Source organism: Mustela lutreola, chromosome 1 (genome assembly GCF_030435805.1).
Source record: "Mustela lutreola isolate mMusLut2 chromosome 1, mMusLut2.pri, whole genome shotgun sequence".
NCBI lineage: Eukaryota > Metazoa > Chordata > Mammalia > Carnivora > Mustelidae > Mustela > Mustela lutreola.
Window position 1 is genome coordinate 262485258 of NC_081290.1, and position 17093 is coordinate 262502350.

Here is a 17093-nt window from a genome sequence, read left to right on the forward strand (position 1 = left end):
GTTTCTTCGTGTCCTGTTAAGACAGTAGATTGTGGCTTTATTGGGAACAGCTTGCTCAGGCCTTTTATAAGAGCAGTTCAAGAGTGAGAGCACTGAACAAGGAGTCAGGATTCTAGCAGTTATGGACCTCGAAGGCCCTGCTTTTCTCACAACGGGCTGGGGAACGATGCTCAGTTATTCTGGATTTTCTCTTAGAAACTGCCATTGCCCCACCTGGCTTTAAACATAGATGATCCAAATAACCATTATGCTTGGGGGGAAAAAACTGGCCTTTTTCCTCCCTGCTTCTAATCAGAATCAGTTCGGTTAGGTTTGTGAGTTGTGTAATCTTTTTTTAGACATGAGCTCAGCAAATCAGAAGACAGAAACAGAATCCTGGCTACTTCAAGATAAACACTATGAAAATGAAAAATGTGGGGGAATCCACCAGCGCTTCCGGCTGCCACTACCCGAGAAGCTTGCCTGCCACCTCCTCCCAGGAGCTCATGGTGTTAGACACAGTTAGCCTGAAGGGCCATCCCTGGCTTGATTGGCTTGACATTTTAGCTTGATCTGTTGAGATTTCTGGGCTGGGCAGAAAACATCTCAAAATGTCACAGGGACAGCCTGTGGTCTGGTGTCCCAGCCCTGGGCCAACCCTAAGTCCCAAGATCCTCTCTTCATTTGCCCTGCCTGATGGGCCAGAGGCTGTAAAGGGCAGGGGAAGCCTGAGGCTGTAGCTCAGGTTGAATTCTCAGCCCCCAAGGGGATCACAAGCCCAGCACAGGTAGAATCAGTAAGAGGTAGGCAGCCCACAGTTGGGGCAAGCCAGTGAACAGGGAGACCTCCGAATCTCCTCCTGATGGAGAGGGTGGACATTCCTTGGGGAGGGCCTCCACTGAAGCCTTACCTGTTCTTGAGCAAACAGGTTCTTGAAGAACCTGTTTTTGAGCAAAGGCCCTGACCTCTTGAGTCTCATGGCCCAGAATCAAGGGACCTCTGATCTTACAGTAATATTCAGGAAGCTCCAATTCCTCTTTCCAGAGCTCTCTTATAGAGCTCACCTCTCTGCACTTGAGAAACCTCATGGAGGATAAGTGACTTCCTATAGTTCTAGCATCTTCTTCACACAGAGGGTGCTGTTCTCACCTCAGTGTGACTGGCTGGACTGCCCAGTCTGAAACATAGCCCCTGCTTACAAGCTCCGGTTCCTCCTGTCTTCTCTGTGAATCACTTACCTCCTGCCTAAAAGGGGAAAATGAAGGTGCCGACCACGTGGAATGGTGGCAAGAATGAAATGAATTCTGAGGTGCAGAAGCTGAAAAGCTCACACGGCTCTGTGTTGGCAATGGGGGAGTCATGACACTTGTCTTTGTGGCCGTGGGAACTATTCCAGGCACCAGGTCCCAGGAGCTGGCCCTATTGCCAACTTCAGGAAAAATCCACTTCCCCCAGACACATAGCCGACTCTGAGACCAAATTAGTAGGAAAAAAAAAAATCCTATTCTGCCTTATCCCTCTTGGGGAGATGTCAAATAGGGATGAGGCACATCTGGGGGACTCATGATGGAGAAGCAACGAATTCATTTAGGACTATCTGGCGAAGTCTGTTTCAGAGGACCAGGAGGCTCTGGGCATAGGATGACTGTGTGTCATCTTCTGCTGGCCTCCACCTGCCATGAAGCATGACTGTCATCCTCTCCCAGACCTGACTGCAGGAATGGTCCTATGACAGGATGCCCATTGCAGAGATGACAGCCAGAATTCAGACCGATAAAGCCACTTCCAACACTGAAAGTGGCTCTCTGAGACCCTTCCAGGGAAAACGGGAGAGATTCTCAGAAGCAGGTGCTTCAGGGGAAAGACGTTTTAAACGTCTGACAACAAGGCCCAGCTGGTGATTTTCTAGATGTCACTTGGGGACTGGGCCTGAGATGTGTTCTTTGCACCTCCCAAGTCTGCCTGTCCTGAGTTTTGGGGAGCAGGCTAGAGTATCTCCATATTCATTTATTCATTCACTCATTTAGTCATTTGTTTGTTCAACCTGTGCCTACTCTAGGCAGTACTGTGCTGAGTACTGGGGACACAGTGTGGAGGGAGACATACAGCCTGGGCTGTCACAAGGCTACGAGGAAGTTCTGAAATTCCAGAATCCTGGAATCTCTCATTACTGAAGAAACCTGGGGTGATCCTAATTCCTTGTAATTCTTTACCTGTTCATTTCACAGACCTTTTTGAGAAACCAGTGAAACCTAGGGAGTCTGTCCCACCCAAACCCCTCTACAGGTACACAAGTGCACACCAAGATGTACATACACACATAGGCTTGCACACAACATCGCAGGCTTATGGACACCCCCTTAAGACCAACTGGTGGATTCAAGGTGGAAAACCTCTTGTCACCTAGCACCATTGCTAGTCAACTGTGAGACCACCCCTGCTCCACTCACCTCTCAGGAAGGTTTGCAGGCATATAGATAATGGCATGTTAGGGAAAAATTACACAGTGCTCTATTCTCAGCAGATGGTGTGATTTTCTCCCACTTGGGGGGAGTGACTTGGGTAAACCATTCTTCGGTCTTGCAATCTTGCTTGGCAAGGTTTTGAAATGTGCTGGGCCGATTTTACTAGAGAGACCTATTTTCCTTGATCTGTGGCTTAGTGGAAAATATAGGTAAGATTAATGGTATTATATGGGTCAGCTAGGATTTATCCAAGTAAGAATGAGTTTACCCCAGAACCCTGCATAGTTAATTGGCAGCCCAGCACTGAAGTTAGATCCCTGCCTCTCCCACCTGGATGACTGGAGTCAAGTTATTGAATCTATTTGTGCCTCTGTTCCCTTGTCTCTAAAAGGGTTTGGCCGAAGTGCCTCCTTCATAGCACTTTTTGTGGGAATTAAATTAGCTGGAGTATATAAGCTGCCTAATAGGTATGCAACCATTGACTTTAATTAATTGCCAATCACCTATCAAACCGGAATCCGGGGGGGTGCCTGGATGGCTCAGTGGTTAAGCCTTGCCTTCAGTTCAGGTCATGATCTCAGGGTCCTGGGATGGAGCCCCGCCTTGGGCGCTCTGCTCAGTGGGGAGTCTGCTTCCCCCCGTCTCTCTGCCTACTTGTGATTACTCTCTTTCTCTGTGTCAGATAAAAATAATTTTTTAAAAAACCGGGATCAGTTGGTATCATCATCCATTGAGAAAATTGAGTGTCAGAGAGGGGAAGGAACTACCTAGCTGTGTAGCCTAGAGCAAGGGGCTGTGTCAAGATTCGAACCCAGATGTGGGAGGTCCTCAGTATGCCAAAGTCTGGTGCCAGGGATTAGGTTAGACTCTTGGAGAGCACCTTTTTCTAGACTTCCTGACAGGTCCCTGGCAAACCTCTTGTTGAGAAACCCTGAACACTGGACCCCATGACCCCTCTGTCCCTCCTATAGTCGTAAGCACTCCAATGGCTTGGGTGGCCCTTCTCCCTGCGGAGAGACTCCTCCCTGAATGCGAAAGTGGCTTTGAACAGTTAATGTTGCCTGTTGGGTCTCTCAGACGGAGGGACTTGGGACCGTTTCTTTGTTACATGACGCAGGAGATTTATGGGAGACCAGAGGGCTCAACGGAAAACATTCTTGACTTACTTTCAGCTGGAAATGCTTGTGTGAGACATGCAGTTGGCCATGCTGTATTAGCCCTCTTGAGTCACCACAGATCCTGAATCACAGAAGCCTCTGTTTCTCAGGAGAAAGACACACACGTGTTAAGCCCTGCTTCTCTGGAAGGGGTTCGTGGCGTGGCCCTGGCCGGAGATGCTGGTGTCTGTCCAGTCATCTGTGGTCCACAGCTACTCACACCTCGATCTTGTTCTAACTTTCCCTGAACCTTGGAAATATTCTGGAAAGACTATGCACCGGGGAGGCTGGGAAGTCATTAAAAGTTACTTCAGTTGGAGTTGGCCGTATTAGCCCAGTGGGTAAGTGTGTTGCATGCATGGCGGCAGACTGACTGGATTTGAATCCTGGCTTCATCATCACTAGTTCTGTGAACCTGGGCATGTTTCTTCCCTTCTCTGTACCTCGGTTTCTGTATCTGTAAAGTGGGGATAATAATATCACCTACCTCATAGGGTTGTTTTAAGGATAAAACGAGTGAGTACTTGTGAAGTGTGTAGAGGGGTGTCTGCCTGGTCTGTATTTGCTATTATTATTGCTGCTGGTATCATTAGTAGCCTTTGGAGTCATAATTCGGGTTTGCGTCAGTGTGAAGGAAGCGTGTTGGAAAGTCTTCATAAATTATGAAAGGCTACACAGCCTTGAAGGCTTGGTCCCTCTCAAAGGCAAGAGGGAGGCAGAGGGAGGAACTCAGAAGGCTCGTGAGGAGAGCTGACTGGCAGCAAGTTTCGGGCGCCATCTTTGCATATGCCCTGGTGGCGAACTTCCATCTGGCCTCGTTCGCTGAATGAAGCTTAACTTGAACTGGGGCTTCCCCTCTGCCCAGAACTGCGCATTCCCTGGGCAGCCCCTGCCAGCTACCTGCCATGTCGCAGGCCCTGAGTAAGCCGCCCCACGGAGGGCGGCCGCAGGTTGAGGTCCCCTGGTCCTTGCTGTCCCGGCTGACCGCAGGCACGCGCAGCCACGCACGCGCAGCCACGCACGCACGCACTCCCGCCGCTCACGCGGGCTGGCGTGCTCACACGGCACATGCGCGTCGGGTCTCTGCAGTCACGCAGGCGGCTGCCTATGGAACTCAAGGCATTTTATTCAAACGTCTCGGTTCCTTCTGCATTTGCATGTTCTGGGTGCCAGCTGGTAAACGAGAATGAATTTTAATACGACAGAAACTGCCGTTCGGCTCCAAACCACCGTCTGGGCCTCAGACTTTATTTTTAACCCGGGAGTGACAGCGGCCACCTGGCCACACAGTGACAGGCCGATCACCCCGCTCCCGCGGCCTCCCCTGAGCAGCCTCGCCTCCGAGAAGCTGCCTGCGAGGCTGTGTTTTCCTTTTGTATGCTGGCGGAGGAAAGCCGCCGGAAGGGCCGTCACCCGGCCTGACAGTTTTCCCACCTCGTGAAGACTGGCTGACAAAGGCCAAAACTGAAAATGTCAGTGAGAACAAACAGTATTTCAAAAGAGCCTTGAGCAGTTCCCTCCTGGCTGTCCTCCTCCCTCATCAGCCAGGCATTGTGTGAGCTGCTGGAGGACACCCCCAAAAGGAATGAATCAGGCAAAAACATGCGCTCTCCAGGCCCCTCAGGACTGCTGCTTTTAAAATGCACCTACGTGCTAATGACACAAAAAGAGAAGCAACTGATGGAGGCTTCTGTCTTATCGAAGCTCCCTTTCTTCTTCTTCATTTAGTATTTTCTGAGGCGAGGAAGATCATACAGAAGTTTCACAGTTCTCTCATCATCTTATTTTGTAAATCATCAGACACCGCTTCCTGGTGGTTAGAACCTGCTTCCTGCGCGGAAAGGAGAAAGCGGTTGTTGTCGATTCAGTTCAGCAGCACCAGCCGAGTGTTTGTCCTTCTATGGCCCTTGTTTTGGAGCGCTTCTCCCCTTTAGAGCCGATGCTTGCTCTAATGACCTGGAAGGATCCCGGTCCACAGCAAAGTGGTTTGGAGTGGTTTGAGTTTCAGTGCTATGCAGACCGGAGATGGGATTCCAGCTCTGCCATTGGCTGACTTGGGGAAATTAATTTTTCTGAGCTTCCGTTTCTTTGCCTATAAATAACACATACACACATTCATACATTCACTGCTTGGCATTCGTGGAAGATGGGGTTCCACAGAACCCCAGAGGTGCTGGGGACCCAAGGACATTGCAGTAACAGGCCTCCCCTCCCCTGGCTATCAGCTCAGAACTGAGGAACAAAGCAGCTGAGATTCAGGAAATCAACTACAGGTTCTAGATAGAAGTGCTCACTTCCTGGGGCAACTCATTTTTCTGAGCTTCAGTTTTCTCACTGATTCATAAGCAAGATCTTCTGACTTTATTTGGACCTGCCCCATTGAGGGATAGAGTCAGTTAAAGCCAGTTCTGTCTGAATCCAGAGCTGGCTTCTAACTACCAACATGGTGCCCGGCCTGGCCCGTGGTCCACCGTATGGTAGGCCCAGCAGAAACGTCAGTGAGCTTCTTTGTCAGCCAAGGACTGCACTTGAGGCTCAAGGACGTGGTCAGGAGAAATCACACTCCTCCAGGACAGTTTCAATGACATCACCTTTCCATGTTGGAGTTCTCTGGAGTGCCAACTAGGGATGATAACCCAGCCCCAGAAAAAGAAGGAGTTTTCTAGTAATGGTTTAGAAGCCTTGTGAGATGGTGTCACAGAATCAGGTAGAAGCAGATAATTCTTCAGCTCCTTATTGAGATTTTAGATTCATGTCTGCAAAATTCACAAGAGCCCTTGGATTAAATCATGCTTTAGGCAGTTGATAGCCATTAGGCTTCGTTTTAAATGCCATTAACTCTTGGGAGCCAACCACTGATCTTGGCTCTATCTGTCAATATGTGGAAGGTGTGTTTTGTAGGAAATTTTAAGGAGCCATTTATTCATTCAGTAAATATTTATTGAACATCTACTGTCCATCACACTATTTTAAGAATTAGAGAAACCAAATAAACAGGTAAAGGGTCCTTGCTTTTCTTGGGGCTTCTATGACAGGAAGGGCAGATGGATAATAACTGAATGCACAAATAAATAAACAAGTTGTTGTGGGGACACCAAAGCAGGGTGAGTGAGGGAGATGCATGGGTTGGGTAACAATGTTCAGGGAAGACCTCTAAGAGGGAGTGATGTGGAGCTAAAACACAAAACGTGATGATCTGAGAACAGAACACTCTAGACAGAGGGCATGGTAGATAATGTGTTCTAAGGTGGCAAAGTGCTCAGAATGTCCGAAGGAACTGAAGGCAAGTTTATGCCTGGAGCAGAGTGAGCTGCTGAGGGTTCAAGAGGGAGATAGGAGCCAGCTCCTGTAGGTCTTGTCAGCCATGAAGAGGACATTTATTCTGGGTGCAACCAGAAGCATTAGAGGTTACAAGTAAGGGAGGGATAGCACATGATTGTGGGAAAATGCTCATGGTATAAGATAAAGTAGAAAAAAGGATGCCCAAATCTAAAACTGTACATTTAATACTGTTTTAACTATATAAGTACAGAAGTATACACACACACACACACACACACACACACACATTCAGAAAACTGAAAGAAGATAAAACAAAATGTTTCAAGTATTGGCAGTAGTAATAACCTTGTTTTCCTTCATTATTTCCCTGAATTTTGTCAGTTTTCTACAAGTTGTATTACTTTAGGAATCAGAAAAAAGTCATATGCTTTTAAAAAACTTGTTTATAGGGATGCCAGGGTGGCTCAGTCAGTTAAATGTCTGCCTTCAACTCAGGTCATGATCCCAGCGTCCTAGGATCAAGCCCCACATGGGGGCTCTCTGCTCTGTAGAAGTCTCCTTCTCCCTCTCCCTCTGTCTGCCAATCCCCCTGCTTGTGCGGTCACTCTCTATTTTTCTCTCTCTCTCTCTGTTAAAGAAATAAACAAAATCTTAAAAATTGTTTGTAGAGCACCCAATGGAGACAATGCCAGAGTGATGCTCCTTTACTGTGTCTTAGCTCAGAGTTGAGCTTAGTGTGTAGTGCTTTGGAATGCTGGAGTGAATGTTGAAGGCTCTGGCCAATGGAGATGTTCTGTTTTGTTCTTTTCTTTTCTTTTTTTAAAGATTTATTTATTTATACCTTTTAAAAAATTAACATACACTGTATTATTAGCCCCAGGGGCTGTTTTTGTTTTTAATGAATTTACCATCAGACAGACTTCTTAATCCTTCCCAAATAAGTTATGCAAAAGCATGTACCATTTCTGTTTCATCCCACAGATTTGAATATAACCTGCCGATATGCAGGTGTGTTCCACGTGGAGAAGAATGGTCGTTACAGCATCTCCAGGACGGAGGCTCCTGACCTCTGCAAGGCTTTCAACAGCAGCCTGCCCACCATGGACCAGATGGAGAAAGCCCTGAAAGTCGGGTTTGAGACCTGCAGGTAGGAGGAGAAAAGCCGGGGGTGGGGCATTGGGGGCGGGGCCTAGGCCTCAGAGGCTCCTCCCTGACAACTGATGGATGGTTGCCTGAAGGGTGGGCCCCACCTATCAATTTGGCCAAGTCAACCTGGAACCTGTAGGACAACAGGAATTTAAAGCCAGCTAAAGACACGTTTGTGAATCATAGTGGGGTTGCCCAGAGGAGGCCCTTAAGGGTCAGCAGCTGGAATCCTCTTGCCTAAAGTGCTTCCACAGCGCTCTCCCAGCTTTGAAGCAGCATGCAATATCATTGTCGGAACCACAAGAAAACATAAACCAAATAACAGTGTTTAAAATAAATATGTGCCTGGCGGAGTCTTGGCTGAGCAGACTTGGCTCAAAGCAGCGTTTTCGAACAACTCCCTCTCTCTGTCTCTCTGTCTCGCGTGTGTTTGTTTCTCTTCTGTGTTTCTCTGGCTTGACCAGAAATAAAAGGACATGAAAATTATTAAGATGTGTTATTCTAAGCGAGAGGGAAGTGGTCAGAGGGACCCAGGAGACCTCCTGAGAGACCTTGCATGGGACATCACAGAGCTCCCTGGACCCCAGTTCATGCCATGCTGCTCAGGGCACTCACAGCAGGCAGCGGCCCTGTGTGTTTAAATTTCCTCTGACCCTGTGGTGAGCGGGAGACACTAAGACCTAGTAGTGGTGACAGCCACGGCAAAGTGGTTTGGTTGGTTTGTTTTCACTAGAAGAGCTCTGGGTAATCCGAGCAACTGCTCTGAAGTTTCCAGCCTGCTGGCAGCTCCCCCCTGTTTTTGCAATGTAATGTCATTAGATAAAGTGGTTCCCCTTCCTCTTAAACATACACACACACATGCAAACACAGGCTGCTCTTTCTTTCTTTTTTTTTTTTTTTTAAAGATTTTATTTATTTATTTGACAGACAGAGATTATAAGTAGGCAGAGAGGCAGAGAGAGGGAGGAGGAAGCAGGCTCCCTGCTGAGCAGAGAGCCCAATGTAGGGCTTGATCCCAGGACCCTGAGATCATGACCTGAGCCGAAGGCAGAGGCTTAACCCACTGAGCCACCCAGGCGCCCCACAGGCTGCTCTTTCAAAGTCAAGTCAGGGAAGGCTTTATTCAGACCATGAAATGTAATGTCAACATGCCTACCCTGGCCCTTGCTTGCAGAGGATGCACACACGTCAGGAGTGGCAGCGGGGTCTCTCTGCCTGAAAACGGAAAGAAAAATCTTTACTCCCACAAGGCACTGAGAAGGTAGCCACTAGCCCCATGTGGCAATTTGCACTAAATGACAAAGAAAATTCAGCTTTGGTTCTTCGGTAACACTGTTGACATTTGGTTGCTCCGCAAGCCCCAGGTGATGAGTGGCTGCCAGATTGGAGGGCGTAGATTCTAGACAGAACATTTCCATTCCTGTAGAACATTCTACTCAGCGGTACTGCTCTGAAAAAAAGGGCCGACGTGCACGCACATCCGCGTGCGTTTAGAGCTAGGTCTGGGAGAACCCGAGAGCAGCAGAGGGAGAAGCTCTGTCCGCTGCTCCCAGCGCGGGCCAGGGAGCAGATCCATGCATCCCCTTCCCAAGGGTAATTGCTTAAATATGGCCCTGACTCGGCCAATAGTCTAAGAAAGTAGACTTACTAGACTGAATTTGGGTTGTGAAATACAGACAAGACATACTTAGGAAACACAGAAATGTTCCCATCTGCTGAAAGCAAGGGGAGTTCCTCAGACTCCCACGGGCTAAGCTCCGTGCACTTAGAGGTGGGACACGCCCTGCTGTCCACTTGCCCACGTCCCCTCTATCCTTGGATGCACCTGGCATTGATCTGATTTCTGCACTTCATGGATGAAGCAACTGAAGCTTGCAGACATGCCAGAGCTCCCCCAGGGCCATGTTGCTTGCACCAGGAGGGGTCCAGAGGCTAATCCCGCTTCATCTGAGCCCAGGGCAAGAATTTCATGACCCTCCCGAGGGTCTGAGGGCGAGGAGGAGACAGAAGCATGATGCGTGGATTTGCTCAGCGTTTCCTTCCTCCCTGTGAACAGCAACTTGCTGGGGCAGTATATACACATATATAAATTTTAATATCCCAACTCATGTGTGGTGGGACATCGACAAGCGGCAGTTGGCTCGTGGTGGCAACAACTTGGGCATAACTTAAAAAGGGAATGTAGATTCTAGAATGTCAGTGTGACACAGATCTCCCAGTGTGATGCAGGCAGGGTAGGGAGTAGGCTCACCAAAGAGTGTTGCCATTAAAAAAAAAAAAGAAGAAAGAAAGAAAGAAAGAAAGAAAGAAAAAGAAAAACGGTGCCAAAGAAATCTATCGTTCCACCCATAGCGGGCATTAAGTGTTGCAAAACGCATTTCCATAATTTCACTCAGGCGGCTGTGAATCAGATCTCTGCCAGAAGACAGGTGGCTGAGGCTTGTAGGCCCAGGGAAACCTAGCAGCCACTCTCTTCTGTCTGCCCCACCCTGATTAGTAGCATTTCCCAGATAGATGGAAACTTATTAACATTTAATTGCTCTCTCTCTCTCCCCACCAAATTAAGGAGTCTTTGGAGAAACCAGTCTGTCCTTTCAGAGGAGGAATTAGTCATGGGAGCTACAGTTGCGACACGGACCTGATGAGTTCCCTGTGCTTAGAAATTTCAAACTCACAGCCATTTCCGTGGGTCTTGCAGGATGATGAACTGTGAACTGTTACCTCTGGTAGCAAAGATTAAAAAGGCTCTCCGCCATGCATTTTAGCCAGCATTGCATTTTCAGAAACTTGCTGGTCCTCTAAACAAACTTTAGCTTGCTCCTCTCTACCGTACCCCTGCCACCAACCCCTTCACCGCACATATCTTATTTTTGGAGGCATTTTATATTCAGGAGACATGGTGCAGTGAGTGAGTACTTAGCTTCCGAGATGCGGACTGAAGAGGTTGGACACTCTCTGTTGTATCCCACAGGGCCTCAGGCTCCATCATGCTCCCAGAAACATCTTGGTGAGGGCAGAGGGGGCTTACACACTTCGCCGACTGAGCTGCCTCTGGAAAATTCCTGAGCTAAATGAGGCACCGCTATCTACTTACTTAATCACTATTACTCCCATTTTAATGAAAGTCAATTTACTTCCACTGGTAATGAAATTATGCCTGCGATGCTCATGAAGAAAATATACTGTGTTTCTAGCATATAAACAAGGCTTCATGTTTATAGTAATGGAGTCAGGAGAGAGGGAATCACAGGGAAAGGTGACACAAAAAAGGAAGAGTAGAGGATGGGAAATAGGCAGGTCAGACCTGTGTGGACTGAAAGGAAGAGCCACCTAGCCCTAGCTTATGGGAACTGGTCGTCTGATGTATTTTCTGGAAAATGTGAAGGTGATAGAGAGCCAGAGTGGATCTCACCTCAGTGACTCAGGCTTCCCTCCACATGTTCAAACTGACTTGACACTGCTGCCCACATAATTTATTTGAAACCAGTTTTCTTCTCCTGGAGCACCTGGCTGCCTCGGTCAGTAGAGTGTGCGACTCTTGATCTCGGGGTTGTAAGTTTGAGCCTCACGTTGGGTATAGAGATTATTTAAATAAAACTTTTTTATTTTTAAAAAGCCAGTTTTTTCTTCCATGAATTTTTTTTTTCTTTTAAAGCTCTTTACAGAGCTCTAAATAAAATCACCTTGCCACCCTCAGTGTTGATCCCTTTCCTTCTCTCTCTCAGCTCTTATTTCTGGATTTCATGTAACGAGTTGTTCAAACCTGTATGATCCCCAGAGGTGAACCTAATGACCCCGAGTGCTGTGTGAGATGTCATCTGATGGCATGTCACACAGTCCCCATCACAGCCTCACAGGGGGATAACCTCTCGCTTTCATTTTGCAGGTACGGGTTCATAGAAGGGCATGTGGTGATCCCCCGTATCCACCCTAACTCCATCTGTGCGGCCAACAACACAGGGGTGTACATCCTCACATCCAACACCTCCCAGTATGACACGTACTGCTTCAATGCTTCAGGTTGGTTCCAAGGGGATGGTCTTTGCATCTGGGGTGGCCTTGGACATGCATCAGTCTTGGCTTAAGTAGGGAGTCATGCAGCTTCCATTCACATAACAGATGCTCACTGAATATCTCCACAGCTGCAGCAGAGACAGGCTTCCTCTCTCCGGAGTGCTTACTTGCAAGGCAGGGAGGCCAACAGGAAAGAGAGAAAGAGTCAATACCTTATATGAAGTCAGAAAGTGATGAGTGCTATAAAAAAGAAAGCCAAAGAAGAAGCTTCTGAGCGCCAGGGAAGCTTTTCTCTGAGAAGGTGGCCGGCGAGGCTGCCTGTGAGGAGGTCCATTTGAGAGAGAGCCCCAACCGGTGTCAGGGAGAACAGCCATGGGCAGAGAGGACAGCAGTGCCAAGCCAGGCATGGAGGAGCACTGCGACTTATTCTGAGGACACCGAGGAGGCCAGGGTGGATAAAGCCCAGTGATCAGAAGGGGGAATGCCGAGGAATGACGACGTCAGAGACGTGAGCAGGACCCGGGTCTCATAGGGCCTTGTAGGCCATGGTAGAGAGTGTGGATTTTATTCTCAGTGGGATGGGAAGTCACTGCAGGGTTTTGAATCAGGAAGTGACATGAACCTAATGATGGTATTGGGGTACAAGCCAAGTGGCTTGGCTTAGAAGTATTTATTCTATGTTGGGCCTGGAGAGAAAGCTGGGAGGATATACAGTAGGCCTTTGACCTTCTTGAGTTTCCTTTCCCAACAATTGAGAGCCTTGACAACCAGAGAACAAGAAAACCAAGTTAAGATGTGTGTGCTTGGCTGCAGGCCAGGCCCCTCTGCCTGTCAGAGGACTTGTTTCCAACCACTGCCCTAGAAACTCATGTTTATTAGTCTAATTCAGGCTCCAGCAGAATTCAAGAATTCTCCACGTTGTGTATCTTCAGGGTCTCTTGAGAAGGGTCAGACACACAAATGTCAAGCTTTTGAATGCCAACAATCAAATGTTGTTTCACTACTTCCTTCTCAAACTGGGGCTTCTGTTCCTCAGGAAGGTCTGAGATTGTGTGAAGGGAAGATGGAACCACGAGGTAAATTGGACACGTCTTCTTGGCATATCTGTTTTCCTTAGAGATGGGAAGGAGGGTATTAAATTAGCTGAAAGGTGGTTAAAGAATGTTGTATGAGACCAACACAGATGTTATTCAGTGATGACTTAAGGCATTGTTTGCATGAGAAAAACACAGATATCACATGTGGGAGAGTATGAAATCTGCACGGGGTTTTCAGTGCAAGTGGAGGCATCAAAGTAATTGCGAGATTACGTCAGTAGCTTTCGGCTATGCCGGCCACCCACTGTGGCATGAGAAGTAGGGGTGGAAGTAGGAAGTCGGAAGAGAAATCTAGAGATGAGGAGAAAGAGAAAGTTTCAGGGTTGATAGTTGAAATGGTGTGTTTTGAAGCCAATACATTATGTCAAATATAGGCAAGTCCCTAAACCTCTGGGGGGAAGCTCACAACAAAGAGAAGAAAACTATAGATTATTTCTTAGTCCCTGGTATATGAGCAAGGAATGCAAATGGAATTTAGCCAAAAAGAGGAGAGTCCCCATGAGGCAAAATGGTACATGGCCCCCATCCAGTTCCCATACCCATATACCCAGAATGTCTGTTCTAAGGACACGATATTGAGGAAGACCACATGCAAATAAAGGAGAAGTAGACATAGAGCAGCATGTGGTTTCAATAGCTTATCTTAGTGCCAGAGGTCAGAGGGGGTATTTGGGAAGTCTTTGTGTTTTAGAGGAAGGGGCTGGTCTCATGAGACTGGGCTAGTGTGGGACGCACACTTGAGAGTGTCTGGGTACTACCCCTTTCTTCCCCCACTGAATCTTGCTGAGGGCATGGATACAATAAATTATGTTGTTGTGAATCCACATTGTCTCCCCTCTTTTAAAAGTTAGTATCACTTCCTGGAAAGAACTTTAACTCCAAAAACTAGAAGCTCCCACCGTTTTACCGGGAATGGCAACCATGTGGACAAGTTACTACTGAGACTTGTCTCCCTACCTCTTAGTTGTCCCTGCAGGGTCGGGTCTAGCCTCAGAGAAGGAAGTGAATCCTCCTGATTAACTTTCCTCTTCTTTGCGGGGAGGTGTTAAAGCAGCTGAAAAGCTGGAGAATTTCTGGGGGGGTGTGTTCATACCCAAATGGCTTAAAGTAGTTTAAGGAGAAGATTTTTACCTTTTCTTTTATTCAAGTTTACTTAATGGAGATAAACTGCTTTTATAAGTTTTTCTTTAAGTCTTAAAAAGAGTACTTTTGGATCAATTATATGCAGTCAGGGCTCTGCTGGGGAAGTAGGGTGAGAAAGAACCAGTGGCCATATTTCTTGTCTTGGGAGGTAATCTCATTGAAATGATGAAACAAAAGAATAAAGAAGCTGGAGAAGAGTGTTTATCTAAGGATAAATAAATTCTGAATGTCTTGGTGATGAGAGAGGTGCTAAGCAAACTATGGATCTGGATAACCTTCTGTTCCAGGCAGAGCATCCCATCGGAAAGATCCAACTGAGAGTTGCAGGCAGGTGGTCAAGACCCAATGATGTGACCCCCTCCAAATCCTTTTGGTCTACAGGGACCAAAGCCAGCACAATCTTAGCAGATAGGTTCCATATGCTTACAGTTTCAGCAGTAACAGGTGGCTTCTAGATGAAAATAAGGCAGACCCTGGAAAGGCCCCATGATTTTTATTTTGATTGCCTCATGTCTCAGGCCCAGCACGAGCCTGGTGACTTCTGTGTTAAGAGCCCAGAGAACTGGCTTGAATTAGTTCATTTTTGGAGTTTGCCTCCAGTAAAATGCCTCATTCTTTTTTGAAGGTGGAATTTAGGAGAAGATGTTACATTCATTTGTCTACTCATTTGCTCATTTACTCGACAAATATTTATTGGATACCTAGAATACACAGGCATTGAGGAAGATGTCTTTCTATCTGGCACAGAGTCACTGGCTAGACTGAGTAATTAACATTGCTCCCGGCTATTTTGGGGCAATGGAGTTACAATTTAGAGGTGCAGCCCACTAGGAAGCCCACCTCAGAGGCTTTCTAACAATTCCTTAGGCTCAGGAAAAGCTCACCAGGCCCTATGCTCCCAGCAGTGCTGTGTTCATTAAACATTAAATCATTAAAATAAAAGATTGTCAGTGAGGCCCTGCTGTCTGACATGGGAGCCTGAATATATTAATTGCACAATTGGGTCACCATTCATCATATTGTTCTTGCCAGGTTTGGTGTTCTTTTTAAAAGTTAAGGGGAACTGGAGCATGAATAAGGTCCATTTGAACAAAGGCTCTAATGATTTCCAAAACTGTCTTAGTGTTTTTACATTGTATCCCATTCTATTACAACCTAACCCTTAGAAATTTCTTCCCAGGGCACTACTGTTGCCTGAATTCAGGGAAAGTGGTTCCACCCCTGCTACGAAGAAGTCATAATCCAAGGCCTGTTTTGGGGCCTGTGCAACATAAAGTATCGGAAGCTTTTCATGGATCAGGCGGGTTTCTGGTGGTGTTACCAAGCAGACAGTATAGATACTCTTCACGATCTCCCAGGGACGCAGGCTATCTGCCCTGCTTTTCAAATGAGGAAATTATTGGGAACACTTTTTGAAAACTGTAAAAATCTAAAGAAATATTAATTGTTATTGTCATCCATGACCTTGTGAATTCCTTAAAAGTAGAAACAGGAACATGTTCATCTTTTTTGCTCCTTTTTAAAAAATCTGTCTCATGAGTAATGCTTAAAATGAATAAATGAACTGATATATCTTAAACTTTTTAAAACAGAATTTCTTATGGCATTTCCATCCATGGTTCATCTAAACATTTCTTGACTTATTCATCACTGTAGACCATTTTGGGGAGGTGGTTAACATCATAGGTATGTTTCCTGGAAGCATGGGCCTGTGGGAATCATATCGGAACTTCCTCTTTCATTCATTCGACAAGTATTTGTCGAGTGTTTTTCTGACCCCATCACACATAAATGTTCTGGCCAAGATGAATAAGGTCACTATTCATCGCTACTCAACTTCTATAGCTCTTTGGAGGTAAGGGGGTTGGGTAGCAGGGGTTAGGGGTTGAGAGATGCCATGAACAGCCATCATGTAAAATGAACAAGATAGTGTGAGGTAGCAGTAAGTCAGAAGGAGAAGTGTAAGCAAAGATGTGATGGTGATATGTGTGGGGGATTGGTAAGGGGCTGGTTGAGATTGGTTGGTGAGGAGAGGACTTACTGAGGAGGTGACTTTCTCTGAGACTCTCTTCTGGGATGTCTTTTACTTAGCCTTTGCAAGAATGGCTTTTCTTAAGACCTGGTTTTCTCCAGGTGAATAAATAAAGCTGCCGGTTGTTTTCACAATGAGTCAAAGAAATAGGCAGGTCAAGGGACATGCCCTTTACCTGTAGGAAAGATGCTTCTGGGACCTGGGAAGCAACAAAGCCCTGTTTTGTTGAACTGATGTTTCTGTCCAATGTTATGAGGACCTCGCGATTTATGGCAGAACACCTAAAATGCTTGTGGTAACAGCCTTCCTTGTGATAGCCGTCTGCCGACCTGCCTCCATCCATCCATCCATCCATCCATCCATTCATCCATTCATTAATCCATCCCTTTCTCTCTTCCTCTTTGACAAGAAGCAACAATAAGAGAAATCAGTCTAAGAAATAAGTTGCCATCTTGCGCAGAGACACAGGAGTGCATGCACATACACACACACACACGGTATAAAAGTTATCCACAAATGGATCCATTCTCCCTGCAACAGCAAAGCCAGTTGAAAGCTCTCTGAGTGTCTAGATCTAAATACAAGGTCTAGTTACCAAATAGAGCTTTAATAAAACCCCATGCTGACTAATACAAGTGGACATCAGTTTTGCTCCTATGTTTTTAAAGTTCTCATGGTTTTTCTCTTTGCTGCTCCACAGCTCCACCCGAAGAAGATTGTACATCGGTCACACACCTGCCCAATGCCTTTGAAGGACCAATTACCATAAGTACGTATC

General features: G+C 46.7%; 1 protein-coding gene across 20 annotated transcripts in view; it reads left to right on the forward strand.

Moving 5' to 3' along the window:
* CD44 (CD44 molecule (Indian blood group)) overlaps positions 1 to 17093 on the forward strand; it is an 84617-nt gene that overhangs the window by 26415 nt on the left and 41109 nt on the right. For all 20 annotated transcript variants that reach the window (XM_059139652.1, XM_059139607.1, XM_059139616.1 and 17 more), the window contains exons 2-4: positions 7865 to 8030; positions 11916 to 12049; positions 17016 to 17084. In XM_059139652.1, coding sequence (XP_058995635.1) covers positions 7865 to 8030; positions 11916 to 12049; positions 17016 to 17084 — 369 coding nt within the window. The remainder of the gene's footprint in view (positions 1 to 7864; positions 8031 to 11915; positions 12050 to 17015; positions 17085 to 17093) is intronic.